At 49.2% G+C, this 14649-nt stretch overlaps 4 protein-coding genes across 7 annotated transcripts in view; 2 read left to right on the top strand and 2 right to left on the bottom strand.

Moving 5' to 3' along the window:
- Positions 1-2554, top strand: part of nudcd1 (NudC domain containing 1) — a 39280-nt gene extending 36726 nt beyond the window's left edge. For all 4 annotated transcript variants that reach the window (XM_088318998.1, XM_088318997.1, XM_088318999.1 and 1 more), the window contains 2 exons: positions 354-513; positions 1125-2554. In XM_088318998.1, coding sequence (XP_088175124.1) covers positions 354-513; positions 1125-1417 — 453 coding nt within the window. In that variant the 3' untranslated portion in view covers positions 1418-2554. The remainder of the gene's footprint in view (positions 1-353; positions 514-1124) is intronic.
- Positions 2555-3239: 685 nt separating this feature from the next.
- trhrb (thyrotropin-releasing hormone receptor b) lies at positions 3240-6376 on the bottom strand. Its single transcript, XM_088319001.1, has 2 exons — positions 5168-6376; positions 3240-4539 (listed from the first exon to the last, which is right to left on the bottom strand). Exons 1-2 carry the CDS (start codon positions 5927-5929, stop codon positions 4099-4101), a joined length of 1203 nt encoding a protein of 400 aa, XP_088175127.1. The 5' UTR covers positions 5930-6376; the 3' UTR covers positions 3240-4098.
- A 2673-nt stretch (positions 6377-9049) lies between these two features.
- Positions 9050-10493, top strand: LOC148321880 (transmembrane protein 74-like). Its single transcript, XM_088319003.1, has one exon. The coding sequence runs from the start codon at positions 9195-9197 to the stop codon at positions 9756-9758; it is 564 nt and encodes a 187-aa protein (XP_088175129.1). The 5' UTR covers positions 9050-9194; the 3' UTR covers positions 9759-10493.
- Positions 10494-11928: 1435 nt separating this feature from the next.
- Positions 11929-14552, bottom strand: LOC148321879 (uncharacterized). The gene is made up of 2 exons (XM_088319002.1): positions 14440-14552; positions 11929-14134 (listed from the first exon to the last, which is right to left on the bottom strand). The coding sequence occupies exons 1-2, from the start codon at positions 14465-14467 to the stop codon at positions 13278-13280; spliced, it is 885 nt and encodes a 294-aa protein (XP_088175128.1). The 5' UTR covers positions 14468-14552; the 3' UTR covers positions 11929-13277.
- Between the last annotated feature and the right edge of the window lie 97 nt (positions 14553-14649).

Here is a 14649-nt window from a genome sequence, read left to right as displayed (position 1 = left end):
AATTATTTCTTTCTCAGCTCATATTTCATCCTTGCCCGACTTTTCTCATGTAGAAATGCTTTGTTTTGTTTTTTTATTAGAGGGAGAGGTAGTTGCACTCTGCCTTCAACTTATCATGTTCTGGACGCTGAATTAAAATGTATTGTTTATGTCACACGTGTTCACTTTATCTCCGGCGCTCGGTTTGTCACCACCGCGAGAAAATGCGATTCGGAGCGGTGGCGTGAGAGCTCGCTGAAAGGCTTCCAGTGGACGAGGCGCGAGCGAGATCCCTTCAAAATGGAATCTACCGGTTGAGTTTCACTTAACATTGTGACTAAGCCATTGGTGGGATGCTTGTTGTGGGGTCGCAGGTGAACCTGGGCAGCCATCAGTACCTGTTCACCGTCTCGGTGGATCCGGCGCAGATGCCGTGCCTGTGCCTGCGCCACGACGTGGACGCCTTGCTGTGGCAGCCGCGGCCCGACCGGCCCGACGACATGTGGGAGCACGTCGCCACCTTCAACGCCCTCGGTAAGAAAGACTTTTGGCTCGTTGGTTCCCTCATTAGATTCTGTTCGTCCAGTCATGGAGTCCACACTTCTGATCATTGATGAACGTAAATAACAGCTCATAAATCAACTTATTAGGTCATGATACATCCACGTCCATGCTACTTTCAACTTTGTAATCTTGTGCCGCCCCGGGAGCGTCTTTCCATCTGCTGCAATAAGACGCCGCCCATATTTCCTCGTTTGCCGCCAGAAGCGCTTTTCTTTTCCATTTGACGTCTGCCGCATCTTCATTCGTTTGACCAATTTGCTCGACTCCTCGTCACATGCGATCCCGCTTTGGTTAATTGAGTCAAAATTGATTTTAAGTGCAAATATGCCCGAAAATTGGACCTGAATTTCAGCATGACATTTTGGGCGCTCTTCAAACGAGACCAAATGAAATACTTTTTTCTCAGGATAAATTATGAATCCACTCCAGGCTCCCAAAATGCAACGCAAACCGCAACCACCGTACTGTTCATCTAGCATGCACACAGTGGTGGATCCATGTTCCATTTCATGATTCAAGACAAACAAAGCAGCCTCACTCGCTTGCTTGCTAATTGTGAGCGTGCGTCTCCTCTTTGCCAGGCTACGTGCAGGCGTCCAAGCGAGACAAGAAGTTCTCCACGTGCGCCCCCAACTTGTCGTACGCGTCACTCTGCGAGTGCCTGCGCCGCGCCTTCATCTACCGCCAGCCGTCCCCGGTGGACGGCGTGCTTTTCAACAGGAAGCAGGGCCGGCAGGTAGGACAGGTTGCCAAGCAACAAGTGGCCAACCTGGACTCGGACAAAGCCGTGCTGGGCTTCAGGGCCAGCGACGAGAGGCTCTTCGCCCTCACCTCCGGTAACCTCTTTGTGCTGAAGGTTAATAATAATCATTAAGATGGACGCCGAGCGCTGTGCAAAATAAACATGCGTTCGCTTAGGCTGAGAGTGTCAAATGTTAAACGATTTGCTTCGTCCCGGGGTGGGACAACTTTTGCGCTCAAGGGCCTGGTTGGATCATAAAATGCAAAGATTTGTTGTACACGGAGGAAACCCCCAAAAATTGTGTATGTGAAATGAAAATAACCAGTTGTAATTGCTTTTTTCTTATCTTATTCCTCATGAGCATCCCGGCTGGTCGTCAACGCGGCGCTCCCGTGAACAGATTGTAAATCTCCCGTTGCGCCACTTTTGTATTCACCTCACGCCCGCCAATATTCCGTCACGTTCATAATTTCCTGCCGATCCTTCTTCATCAATTAGATTGTTAAAGGTTGCCCTTCGGTGGGAAAGCCTCAGCGCTGCTCCTTTGACCGTTTGTGCTGCTTTGCATATATTTGCATAATCACTTTTGATGCCGTTTCACCCGACGGAATAGTGATCTTGCGTGTTTTCATCCCGCGCGTCGTCGTCATGAATACGCCACCAAGAATCGTGACAGTGCCATGTTAGTAAGTCTGTGTCCGACGCTAACGCTACAAATTTGCTGTCTCATCAAACACGACTTTATTAATATGTTGAATTTACACAACCAGTATTTTGGAGCCGATCATTGATTAACAAGTTTAAAAAAATAAGACGATAACCGATCCCCAATCCGTTCAGAATCTTTTTAATGAAATGATTTTGAGTGCTGCTGTTTGCAGAAGATTGGAACTGGCCCCTCCCACCAATAATTAATATTTGCATACAATTGATGCGATTGGGGGGAAAATCGTCACAATTCAACTCCAAATTTTCTCCCAAAAATGCTGATATATGTCAAATGAGGGTGTAATACCACAATTGGCCACTTGATGGTGCCAAACTAATTACTTTAACACCGTTTAAACGTAAAAGAAGACGGCCAAGCCCAGTTTATTAAGATTATTCAATTTCAACTCTTCAATTCTGTTTTTCACGCCGACAGAAAGCGACGGGTGTCTTTTTGTTTTAGGATGTGCGTCCTTAGTCACGATTGTTGCCATGCATTGCAAAATGAGAAGTTTTCTGTCTGTAGCGTTTCAATTTGTGTGAAGATATTTTACCTCCGTATCATGCCTGGCTGTGTCATTTTTTTAGTTGTTCTCATTCATGCTCTGAAAACCGCAAACAAATCTGCATCATCACGATCGCCTCGTTTCTCTTTCTTGTCCCTTTTCCATTTTGTCCCCCTTCACTGTGGAAAAGCCACACGTAATGTCATTAACGTAGTACAATTGAATCTCGCCTCCCTGCCTGTTTTTATTAGCAGGCCCAAATTAGACGCGCGGGGAGGCCTTCGGAGAGGCAACAGGTCGCCTCTCCCTCCTTTTCCTCACGTCGAAAAGTTGCGGCGCTCTTCCCAAGAAAGTTCCGTGCACGTCGTCCTCGTCAGGCGTCTGACAGAGGCTCACCTCGTCACTCACCTCACAAGATGGATTTTTTTTTCTCCCCCTGTCCATCCACAAAAAGCCTCCGCGCTTTTTCACCCTGCACGTCCGCTGAGCTGCTAGGGGAGGTCCATAAAACATAACAGATCATTTTCCCTCTAAAAAAAAAATATAATTTTGTGATTGTATTCTTGTAAAAGATCTTCTTCTAAAAATCCAAATCTGGCCAACAGCATTTTTTTTTTTTTTTAACTAATTGGTCTTCTTAACTTGCACGTTGTGCCAAGAAGGTCCGTTTAAGAATAAGCCTCCACGTGACTTCCACAAGCGTCTTTATTAGCAGCACAACACGTTCCAAAAAGCTCCACTTTCCAACGATAGCAGCATCTTAAATACGACTTGCAACAAAGCAACATCCACTTCTTTGTGACGGTCAATAATCAATATAAAAATAAATCAATTTAACAGTCTTGCACCATTGCGCGCACACACACACACGATAGATAGATAGCGCAAGTGTTCATCAACAGCAACACGGCGGCGTCTTCCTTCTCCCGCTGCTGCCGACGGTCAATTACATTCCGCTGTTTCATTTCAAATAACGACAGAACAGCAGCTGAACAAAAGACTTTTTTTTGTATGTTTGTTTTGTTTTTAGGGCTTTGGGGAAGAAAAAAGTTGCCACCCAACGCTCATAAGTGAACATATAACACGAAACTGCGTTTTTTTGTTTTTTTTCTCACATGACTGCTTCAATGACCATCGTCCTCATTAGCATCTCGTCAATCAGGGAGGCGGTTGCTAGGAGACCGGCAGGAGGCCTTCTTCCGTCCGTCTCCACGCTCGTGATGGTGGCGAAAGGAAATAGAGGCGTTTCCCAGAGCAACAGGTAAATTGGGCACGTGTCAAAGTCAGCCAATCAGACGCCGGAAGAAAGTCATGGCGTCTAGCGTGACCACATCGGTGAGTCCATGTGACAGCGATGACTGCGTTCGGTAGGTAAATTGTTCAACACAACGCGCACCTGAGTCTCATCAGAAGTACGAGTTGGCATTATTTACCGTGCGCCAACAGAAACGAATCGGCGAAGTATCAACAAGCCGTTGAAATGATTCGACACAAACGAGACACATTCAAATGAGGCTCATCATTAGTCTTGGCGAGCGACATTTTTGGCAATGTAAAATGTGTGCCTTGGCGCCATAAAGGTTGAGTCCCCGACGAAGCTCACGCCGCCATCTTGAAGTCCACTTTCCCGTAGGAGGGAGACGAGGAGGATCCGGCGAAGACGGCCTTGTGCTCCGCCAGCAGCCCGTCGGTGACGGTGACCTCCTCCACGTCGGTGGCGAAGCGTTCGGCGCTCTCGGCCACCGACGAGTCCTTGACGGCGCTGTAGCTCAGCGCCGCGCCGTAAGCGCCGCTCGGCTTGTCGGAAGCCGCGCGGCCGCATCGGCAGATCTTGAGGAAGGCGGCGCGGAACTTCTGCGACATGGCGTTGTAGATGAGTGGGTTGACGGCACTGTTGAGGTACACGCACACGCGACAGAAGAGCAGGAACCAGCTGTTCAGGTACGGACGCTCCAGGAAGGAGTTGACCACCACCAGGGTCCGATACGGCATCCACAGCGCGGCGAACAGGATCACCACCACCGCGAGCATCTTGGTGACCTGGCAAGCCACAAACGCCGTCGTTTCAGCAGTGATACTCAATAACATGCGGCACAGGCGCCCTCTAGTGGTATGTGTAAGAATCGCTTTATTTAAACTGTGCTTAATGTTATCAAAATATTTTTTTTATTTCCAGTATTTAGGGTTTTTTTGTGTTTGAAAACATACGTGACAACGTGGCCCCGACATCAAGACAGTTGCTGATTTCATTTCCACGATGTGCGACGCAACTTGTTTTTCACCAAAACATACAATTATGTTACACTTAATTAGATTTTTGTCCCCGAGCTGGATATTCCCCAAAAGCTTCAGCGAAGCTAGCATGTCAGCGAGAGGCCACAAGTGTGCAGCTAACGTTCGACACGTTGTCCATCACATCTTCTACCTGATTGGTTGTTCTTTCTCAACGCGATGGTTTAAAAAAAAAAAAGGAAACTTCCCTTAAGTTTAAAAACAGAATTGAAACATGGAGTCACATTTCTTTTTTTTTGGATTGTACCGAATGGTTAATGATTATGACCTCTGACTTTTAATAGATATATTTTTTGTTTTGGGAAAAAAACCTACGTGGGTGGATTCCCCCCCAAAAGCAGATGGCATCCAAATGTTTTGTGTCTCAGGTTGTCACCTGTCTCCGCGACGCTGCGGTGGAGCTGGAGTTCCTGCAGCTCCTCTTTGCCTTGTCGTGGTTGTTGTTGTGCCGCTGCAGCTGCTGCTGCTCCTTGAGGTCAGAGGGCAGCGGGTTGAGGAAGAGGATCCGTCCGATCAGCCCGTACAGAACCGCGCTCAGCAGCAGCGGCACCACAAAGAACACCCCGAAGTCAAAGAAGTACACGGGCAGGTAGAGCTTCCTGGACACCCGATAGCCGCACGCCGTCACCTTGGCGTTGTCGTAAACCAGCACCTGCAGGTCGGCCAGGTAGAACCACATGACGCAGTAGGCGGACGTCAGCGTCCAGACCAGGACGATGATCTTCTTGGCGCGGGACAGCGTGCACAAGAACTGCGCTTTGATGGGATGGCAGATGGCGATGTACCTCTCGACGGTGAAGGCGGCGATGGAGCAAGACGAGGCGTTGATGCCGAGGTACTGCAGGTATGTGATGCACACACACCCCCAGTGACCCAACACCCAAGAACCCAAGGCGCCCTCGGCCGCCGTGGGCAGGCCGGCCGCCGTCAGCACCATCAGGTCGGCGGCGGCCAAGCTCACCAGGTAGCAGTTGGTGGGCGTGCGCATGTGCTTGGTGGTCAGCACCACCAGCACCACCATCACGTTGCCGACCACGCCCGCCAAGCAGATGAGCAGCAGCAGCGCCGTGCTCAGCACTTTGTACGTCGCGCTCGAGTCCGTCCACACGCCCAGACTGTGGTTGCTCGAGTTCTCCATTTCGACTTTTCTTGTCGGCTTCTTTCTGTGGGCTCCCCGTGCAGCTGGTTACAAGTGGAGGGTGTGTGCGTAAAAGTCCCCCTCCTCGCCGCCGAAGCATAAAGCGCCGTGCGTAAAAAGTGCGCCTCCTCGCTTCGGAATCGCAACTGTGCGTCAAAGTCAATTTCTTCACCAGTAAGCCGCTGATCGTGGCGCCAAAGTTGCACCTCACCACATCGACATGAAACCGGAGCCCGTGGCGTAAAAGTTCACCTCCTCGCCGGTGAAGCAGATATGCGCGTTAAAAAAAAAAATTAATCGAGTAAGTAAAATGTAAATCTGTGCAGAAACCGAAACAATTCCACCACCTCACCAAACCATTTTTCATTTGGAGATGTGCGTCAAAGTGCACTTCGTAGCCAGGCGAACTGTGGAATTCAATCGGAGGTGCGCGTAAAAGTCCCTCTCCTGGCTTCGTCGCTTGCTTTTTGCTCCAACTCTCATTACGCACGCTGCTGTGACGTCATGCAGAACGCGTCTGTGCGCTTTCCTGATGACCATATTTGGTTTACTGGCACCTCTCAGCCCACGCGATATGACATGGAAGTGGACTCGTTGTGATTTTTACGTTCCTCAAAAGATTTTTTTTAATGTGTTCCCGACTTGAGAGTTTTGTATTGAGTCGGCAGCTTTTCCGTTCCTTTCCTTTGCTTCGTTTTTGAAGTTGGTGGCTGGCAGCGAGCAAGGCACAACAGTTGTTGTTATTTGCTGATTATTTTTCTTAATAACATGTTTCTCTCTGCTGAGGCCAGCGAGTGTGGAGGCGGTCGAAGCTCCCCCACACACCAACTGTGCACACACGCCAGCTCAGAAATCAAGAAAATAGCCAAGGGTAACGCTCGTCTTTTGTGTCTTCAGGTGGGCTCATAGAAACGCAGCAAAAGGCTTTCGCTTCACTTCTTCTCTGCAGGAGCTTACCAAAGTCACAGGTGAGGAGTTTCAACTGCAAGTTGGCTTTCTCTAAAGCAGGCCTGCTTGCAAAAACATGCAATTAAAAGTCTTTTATTTGCATCATGACAAGATTTCGCCTCCACATCTCTGTCTAGAAGGGATTTACTGCCACCTGCTGGACACAGATGAACAACACACTCAATATACGGCATCTGAAAACTTGTTACTTGTTTGTTCGAATGTTTCTTCGAATATTTTCACACAATATTTTGTAAGTATTTTATTTTTGAGTATTTTTAATACCTGTAAGAGCTGCTTTACTACTTTCCAACCTAAATTGCTCTTTTAAGAAAAAAAAATCTAAAATCCTGATCCTTATCTAGCTGCTGACCAAAACACCGACACCGCTCATCCCAATCTAACATAATGCTAAAATCCTGAACGAAATCTAAATCATTTCCCATGTGCCCCACCTCCACATTTTTTAAAACCCTCTTGGCACAGCTTGTGTGATGTCACAGTTGAGATGAGTCAAACGTATATTTCTGATTCATTCTTTTATTCCTGCTCCTTATTAATCATGAGCAGCACAATGTTTACTTGTGAGGCCAAGAATGGTGTGTGTGCGTGGTTGTGTGTGTGTGTGTGTGTGTGTGTGCCATGTTGGACAGATGCCCCTCAGGCCTGTGCGTGCGCCGGCGTGTTGTCCTCATGTGTGCGTGGCTGCTGGCACTCATCCTTATGTATGAGCGGCATCTTTATTTTATCTTTTGTTTGAGCGGCCACTTCATTAGGCACACACACACACGCTGATGCCAAATAAAATATTTGCAAAAGCTCTTGTGCGCCAACAAGCACATCGAAAATGATCTAATCGAAGGAGAAAAACAGACATTTAAAGCTGCGACTAAAATGGTCCCATATTCTCAGGCCATCTAAACAATGTGGATGCCAATTTGAGAGCGTGCACTGCGTATGGAAATAACAAAGTGCAACTTTTTGCATTCATCAATGGTTGAATTGGAGTTTAAAAATAGCACATTGTATTCATTGTTTTTTTTCTTTCTAGCTGCAAGGAAGCAAGAAAGCTGTGCGAGTTTGTGGTGTTTTCACACTTGCAGCAAGATGCCAAATGAAGCAGAAAAGCGCAAAAATGTCCTCCGGTCGCCTCTGCAAAGTAAGAAATGCGCCGTGTCCAATTTTGGACTTGAAAGAAAGTACAGGGTGTTCTGTCTGTTCTGAGGCGACAAAACTCGACTCTTCGAATTTTTGACCTTTGGCAAAGTGTAACCTACATCTGCAACACACACGCGCACACGCACGCACGGACACACACGCACATTCAAGAGGCTTTCTGGAAGAAGCTCAGCAAGTGGAAAATCCGCCTATTTTCCGCCACTTTATGGCATTTTTACAAACCTTTGGATCTTATTTTTTCTTTTTAACATCAGTGGTGAAGTTTTGACGTACATATTTATGTATCATGAGGATACAGATTTTTTTTTTCATGACGTTTGCAATGCAAGCCCGAGGGCATTTTGGCGGCAGGGGGCGGTGCTGGAGAAAATGAAAAAATGCAAACTCTTTTTCCACAAACAATACATTGATCAGAATGCTGTATTTCAACCAGATACTTGATTGCGACATATTTTGAACGTAAGCGTGCATGCACTGCACCACACTGCCCCTAGAGGCTGAGGTGTGTACAGCAGAAACATTGGATTTTTAAATTGCTATTATTTAATCCATTACCCGTAAAAATTGGACTCGTTACTAATTTGTTTTGTAGTTGTTTTTTTCACATTATATTTCCTGTTTTGTGAGTTGAATTAATGCTTACCTTTGAATTGGGCGAATAATTGTGTTTATCATCCGTGCTTTCTATTCAAGTATCCATAATTAATAATCCCTGATTGTTATTATTTTGCACGATTCGCATGCTTTACCTCCAACTTAGTTTCTTTTGTTTTTTGGCCAGTTAAATGTGAAAGGGCGATCATTTGCTCATAAAAGTTGCCTTCCTGAACGACCCCTTCCCCCCCCTCCTTCTGATCCAATAATGTTTTACGGCTAGACATCGACTTGAAGTGCTCCCATAAAAGCACGCCTGAATTTGCCTGCTGCCGGCACGTCCTTTTGTTTAGGAGACGACGTGTGGACTCTGTTACTGCCACCGGCCCCTCCGCTAATTGACAAGGCGGCGGAGTCAGCGGAGATTGTGCAAATGACGCGTGGCTCCTTTTTTTCCCCCCTCCTCGCTTTTGTGCACCGCCCGTAAGATGAGCGCCACTTTGCAAACTTCGGATCCACGCGTGCTTCTTTCTGTCCTTCCTTCATGGGGGTGAGGACCAACCCGGGGATGCCGTCGCGCGCCACAGCACCTCGTCCCTCCGCGAGCCCAGCCGAGGAAGAGGATGAGGCTCCTTTGACGGTCGAGGACCCACAAGAGGACCGGCTGAGTGGATTCTGCGTGGAAGGAGACGAAGCGGAAGAGGGGGCGGAGGGCTCCGTGGACTACGGCTTCATCGCCGCCGTCTCCTGCCTGGTGACGGGCATCTCCCTGGTGGCCATCTCGTACGCGGTGCCTCGGGACGCGCGCGTCCCCGCGGAGGCGGACGGCGTGGTGGCGCGCGAGATGGAGCGGCTGCAGCGGGATGGAGCGCGGCTGGGCGCGCACCTGGACCGCTGCGTCATTGCCGGTTTGTGCCTGCTCACGCTGGGCGGCGTGCTGCTCTCCAGCCTGCTCATGGCGTCCATGTGGAAGGGGGAGATGATGCGCAGGAGAGCCGTGGCGCACGCAGCCAAGCGCCAGCACCATCTGTACGGGGCCATCGCGTGGGGGCATTCGGACCCGGGCACAAATTCGTCCGCCCCTGATGATGACTCGGCTGAATTTTGAATGAAAAAAAAAATCTTTTCTGTTTCATTGTCACCTCCTACAGAATCACGAATCCCTTTAAGACTCGGACTGAGCTTGTGATGTCTTTCGGTGGGCGTTTCCACTTGACACGTGCACGGCGCCAAAACAAAAAGAAATTGAGTCAAGTCCAAATATTGCTCACTTTTGATTGGCAGATTCTTGTCATTGTGTTTGTGAATCGCAGTCTTGCTGTGGCGGCACCAAAGGTTTGGGACGTAGGGGTGAAAACGGTCGATGGCTCTCGGAAAGCAAACTTTTTTCACTTCTTGGCTCACATGCTTGTTGGGAATGGCACGGAAATGTCAACAATTCTGTTCCAAAAGTGGTTTAATGTTGCTGTTGGCGTCATTCGAGTCCCAGTGGAGACTTGAGTGACTCACGAGTCGGATGAGCAAAGCGATCAATGCACTGACGTTAACCTCGCAAATGTGATGCATCGTTTGTGTTTCTCAACGCATGTGCATGTTGCCTTTCGATGTTGCAGTCTGACATGGACGCCGGTCAGCCCAAATAAAAACGCTCCAAATATTGCTTGTATTGACAAGATTGATTGAGAAAAGGAGTGGAATCGTTTCAAGTTGTTGATAAAAGTCGAGGATCATTTTGCATCACTTCCAAATGCTCAAGCACTTGCTGAGCGAGAAACAAACGTTCCTTGCAGCGCAAGAAAAGCACTCCGAGCTCGTGAGGTGCCGTCGACTTTCGGCACTTGATCATCTTGGATCTCAAACGCACGGCGGAGACCGCCTGAGGAGAACTTAACGCACATCCGCTGATCATGACAAGCGTCGGGGCGACCTCGCGTCGTTGAACTTGCATCGAAAAGAAGATCGAGGAAGACTTGGCGGAGAGAAACAAAGGATGGCGCACTTCCTTCGCTTCACTTTGAACAACATTTGCATTCACGCGTCACGGAAGAAGCGAACGTAAAAGCCAGGTGTCATGTGCGCCCTTTCCCGCTCCCCTCCTTCGCCGCCGTTTCTCCGTAGCAACAGGCCGACCTCGTTGCTATGGCGATGTCCCGCCTGCTCGGCTTCCGCCGTGACAATGGCGAAGGAAAAAGGAGACGGGACATGCGCAGTACGTGGGCCTCATCTCAGCCGGTGGTCGCCACCAGGCAAAGTGGTGGATGTCGACCCGTACGTCCCCCGAACCGGCTCAATTTGGACCTCGTCGTCGACATACAGATTTAAAACTTAATGACTACGTCAATCACGCGTGAACACCGTGCGCACGATCTTTTGACTTTTTGGAGATTCCCACATGACCCTTTAGAGATGCAAATGTCTTCGCTTTGGGGACATTTTGGTTTGGTGGCGTGACCATTGTGAAAAAAATTGTTCCGTTTCGTTTTGCCCAAAGACTCTTTTTAATTCCATAACGCGTCTCCTTCCGTTTTGTAGGCATTTCTATTTTTGTCAAGTCGACAGGTATCTCGCCTTCAAAGTGGATCGCTGCGCATGCAGCGGATTTACTCTTGAAATCCTTCCTGAGTGCGAGGAAGGAAGCTGATAAACGATGAGGAGGCTGATTTTATTCGCTCCTCGCTCTCTATCTGTCTTCTTTAAAAACTTGCTTTCCCTTTCGGTTGCTGCGCGACCACGTCTTAAGCGTGCGCACGACTGGCGGGCCGAACTCACGCGGATGAGCAGTGGCACCCAAAAGCACAAAATCCTGCCGCTAAAAAAAAAAAAAGGATTAAAAGTTGTATGGCCAAAGTTATTGCTTAATTGTTCTTAGTGTCTTGAGTTGGTTGGTCGTTTGAGTCCGTTGCAGTCGAGTCGGATTGTTGCCGTGGCGATCAAGCTGACGGTGCGCCGAGAAGGAGACCGGACTGACGGGCAACAATTTGCTTCGCTCTCACTCTCTCTCTTTCTTTATCAAATAGTTTTGCAGACCCCGAAGCTTCAGTTGGCGGCCCCCCAAGAGTCTGCCAGCGCCAGTTTGAACACCACAGCCATGCTGAGTGTCCCATGAAGGTTGTTCTTCTTGTTGCTTGCCAAGCACGCCCGAGCTTTTGACCCCGTGAGCAATCCACTTCCATTTCTTCTTGCCAGCTAACACTGACTGATTACGTTGCACGTGTGTGTGTGTGCAAGCTGATGTTTTTTTTTTCTTTTCTTTTGATCACAGGTTTGATTTCATGTCTGCAAGGCTCCTCGGGCCAAGCAAACACAGACACCAATTAAAGCCTCGAGTGCGCCTCTCCTTCCTCTGACATCGACGGCAGAAACACACGGGTGACGCACACACACTCAAGTTTTTTTTTATTATTCCAATTCTTACGTCGCATCTACAAAGATGAGACAGGAAAAGAATAGTGACATGAAAGCCGTAATTCCTCTTCACCTTTGGCTGCAAAGTGTCAGTCCAACGCCGTAGCTGCGGAGGTTCTTCGTCGTCATGACCGTTGACTCGTGCAAGTCGCGTTTTTGTCATTTCGTCAACGGCAACGAGCTCGTGGGAGCTCCGTTCGCAACACTCTCGCGAGTGTGCCGAGCATAAATGTCACCGTTCAACCATTCAATCTAATTAGGTCTCCTGAGGCATCACTCGCCTGTGCCACGTGCGCGCGCCCGTGCACGTGTGCAGCCAAAGCCCAATTACAGTACACACGTCAAATGTGCCATTTGACACAAATTGATTCCGCCTGACTTTCATCCACCCAAGCGGTCATTCTGCTCCCTCAAAGAATCTTTATTCAAGCAAACCGAAATGTTTTCTGCTTCTTGCTCGATGCTGAATCAAAAATGAGGCGCGAGTTCAGTTGACTTCCGGAATGCTGCTCTCGTGCCTTTGAGCAAGGTGTGGTGACTGCTTTTCGGCTTTTTCTATTTATCTGTCAACACGAAGTAAAAACAACTTCATGTGACTCGGCGTTACTGCGAGTCACGTGACTCGTTTGTTTGCATCAAGAATTTTATTTCTTATCCCTCTCGCACGGATTTAAGCGTCTGGCCCTCTTTGCATTCGCCGCCAGCACGTCATCCTTCGTGTCTCTTAAGCCTGAAAGAGAGTCTTCTCAATGTCGGCCGCCAGCACACCTAAGACGCCGCGACGTTTTCAGCTCCAATCCAAATCATCCGGCAGGCGCCGAGCGGGAAGTTGCAGGAACGTCCCGAGGACAGGCGCTCTCACGGCGTCACAATCATTGTAGTACGCCATTACGCCACACGGTGGCGCCTCGTTAATTAATTTAGGATGTCAGTTGGTCACTTAGTTTTTCATTGAACTCGTTCGGTCCACTTTAGTGAAAGCCTCAAAGCGTCAGTTGTGCGCTAGAGTAACTTGTGGTAAAGGCGGGTAGACATTGAACATTGGTGGGCAGCCTATCGCACCAAGGGGGCATTTATAAAAAAAATAAAAATAAAAAAAAAACATTACAATACAATTCATGTACTGTACTTCCAATACGGTACTTCCAAGCCGCTGTCCTGGAAACTTGAGATGTTGGACTATATACTTAAGTCATTTCCCAAACGGAACAGTTTTGCTCTATCAGTCACTCTTGTGCGCCTCACACTTGTGTCTTTTGAGCTGCGAGTGCCACATGAAGCGCTGCAGGCAGGCGCGGCAGCAAAACGGTTTCTCCCCAGTATGGGCAACCATGTGCGTGGTCACGTGACCCTTTTGCGAGAACCTTTTCCCGCACACGGAGCAGGCGAAGGGTTTCTCCCCGGAGTGCGCCGCCACGTGTCGGCTCATGTGGCCCTTCTCGGCGAAGGTGCGTCCGCAGAGCGCGCACGAGAAGGGCCTGGCGCCCGTGTGCGTGCGCATATGCGTGGTCACGTGACCCTTCTGAGAGAAGCGTTTGGCGCACACGGAGCACGGGAAGGGCTTGACGCCCGTGTGCGTGCGCATGTGCTGCACCAGCGCGTTGCTCTTGGCGAAGCTGCTGGCGCACAGCGAGCAAGGGTAGGGTCTCTCTCCGCTGTGGACTCGGAAGTGCACCGTCAGGTCGGAGGGCTTGCGGAAGCTTTTGCTGCAAACGCTGCACGACAGGACTTTGTCGCCGTGGATTTTCCTGTGCCACTTGAGGCTCAACTTTGACAGGAAGCGCTTTCCGCATTCCGAGCACGCGAAGGCATCGTCAGCGGCGACCGAGCGAGGCTGATTGACGTCGAGCGTTGAGGCGGATGAGGCGTCGCGGCGACACGGGGCACCGCCCAAAACTTTGTTTTGGACTGGATCACAGGTCTCGCCGTCATCGCTGAGTGGCACCTCGACTTGGTCTTCTTCATCTTGTTGCTCGCGCTTCACGCGGACGTCGGCCTCCTCCTGGCCCTCCTCTTCCTCTTTCGTGTGGGAGGTCTGCACCTCCTCCTCCTCTTTGATGAGAACCACTTGGAGGACATCTGCTCGTAAGTCGGAAACAGACGAATTCAAATCAACACTGTCATAAGCAGCAAGGAACTCCCGCGTGACTTGTGACGTCACTGTGAGCCGTCATTTTGACGAATCCAAGCGCAGCATTAAACGCGACAAACCTTCGATCGTCACTTTTCGTCTCGATTTTGCGCACGTGCGGACGCAGCGACTCGCGCAGGCAAAAATATTGCAGAAGCGTTTAGCAGCGGCGCCTAACGCGCTGTCGGCTCGCTTGAGCTCGTCAAAAAAGCACAACAACAAGCAAGGACGTTTGCAAACAAGATGCACCCACCTTCGCATTTCAACTTGCTCGTAAGCATGTCTGCAAACAAGCCTCGTTCGATTCGTTGCCAAAACTTCCGTCATTCTTTCCCGAGACTTGCAAGAACTTCCGGTGTCTTGTTTTTCTTAACATCCGGGAATGATTTTCAAAATAAGACGTGCATGTGCACACACGGGCACACGCACGGAAAAAAAGATTTTTGTGCAGTGTCCACTAGGT

Source organism: Idiotropiscis lumnitzeri, chromosome 16 (assembly GCF_059441095.1).
Source record: "Idiotropiscis lumnitzeri isolate Australia: NSW breed Sydney's pygmy pipehorse chromosome 16, RoL_Ilum_1.0, whole genome shotgun sequence".
Lineage (NCBI taxonomy): Eukaryota > Metazoa > Chordata > Actinopteri > Syngnathiformes > Syngnathidae > Idiotropiscis > Idiotropiscis lumnitzeri.
Note: the sequence above shows the minus strand (reverse complement) of the source record. Positions and strands in the feature narration are given on the sequence as shown.

Bases quoted from the DNA above. Each gene is read 5' to 3' on its own strand.
- trhrb (XM_088319001.1), bottom strand. From the start codon at position 5,929: ATGGAGAACTCGAGCAACCACAGTCTGGGCGTGTGGACGGACTCGAGC. The intron at 4,540-5,167 runs GTGACAACCTGA...GTGGCTTGCCAG, and splicing joins CCGCAGCGTCGCGGAGACAG to GTCACCAAGATGCTCGCGGT.
- LOC148321880 (XM_088319003.1), top strand. From the start codon at position 9,195: ATGGGGGTGAGGACCAACCCGGGGATGCCGTCGCGCGCCACAGCACCT.
- LOC148321879 (XM_088319002.1), bottom strand. From the start codon at position 14,467: ATGCTTACGAGCAAGTTGAAATGCGAAG. The intron at 14,135-14,439 runs GTGGGTGCATCT...ACTTACGAGCAG, and splicing joins GAGCAAGTTGAAATGCGAAG to ATGTCCTCCAAGTGGTTCTC.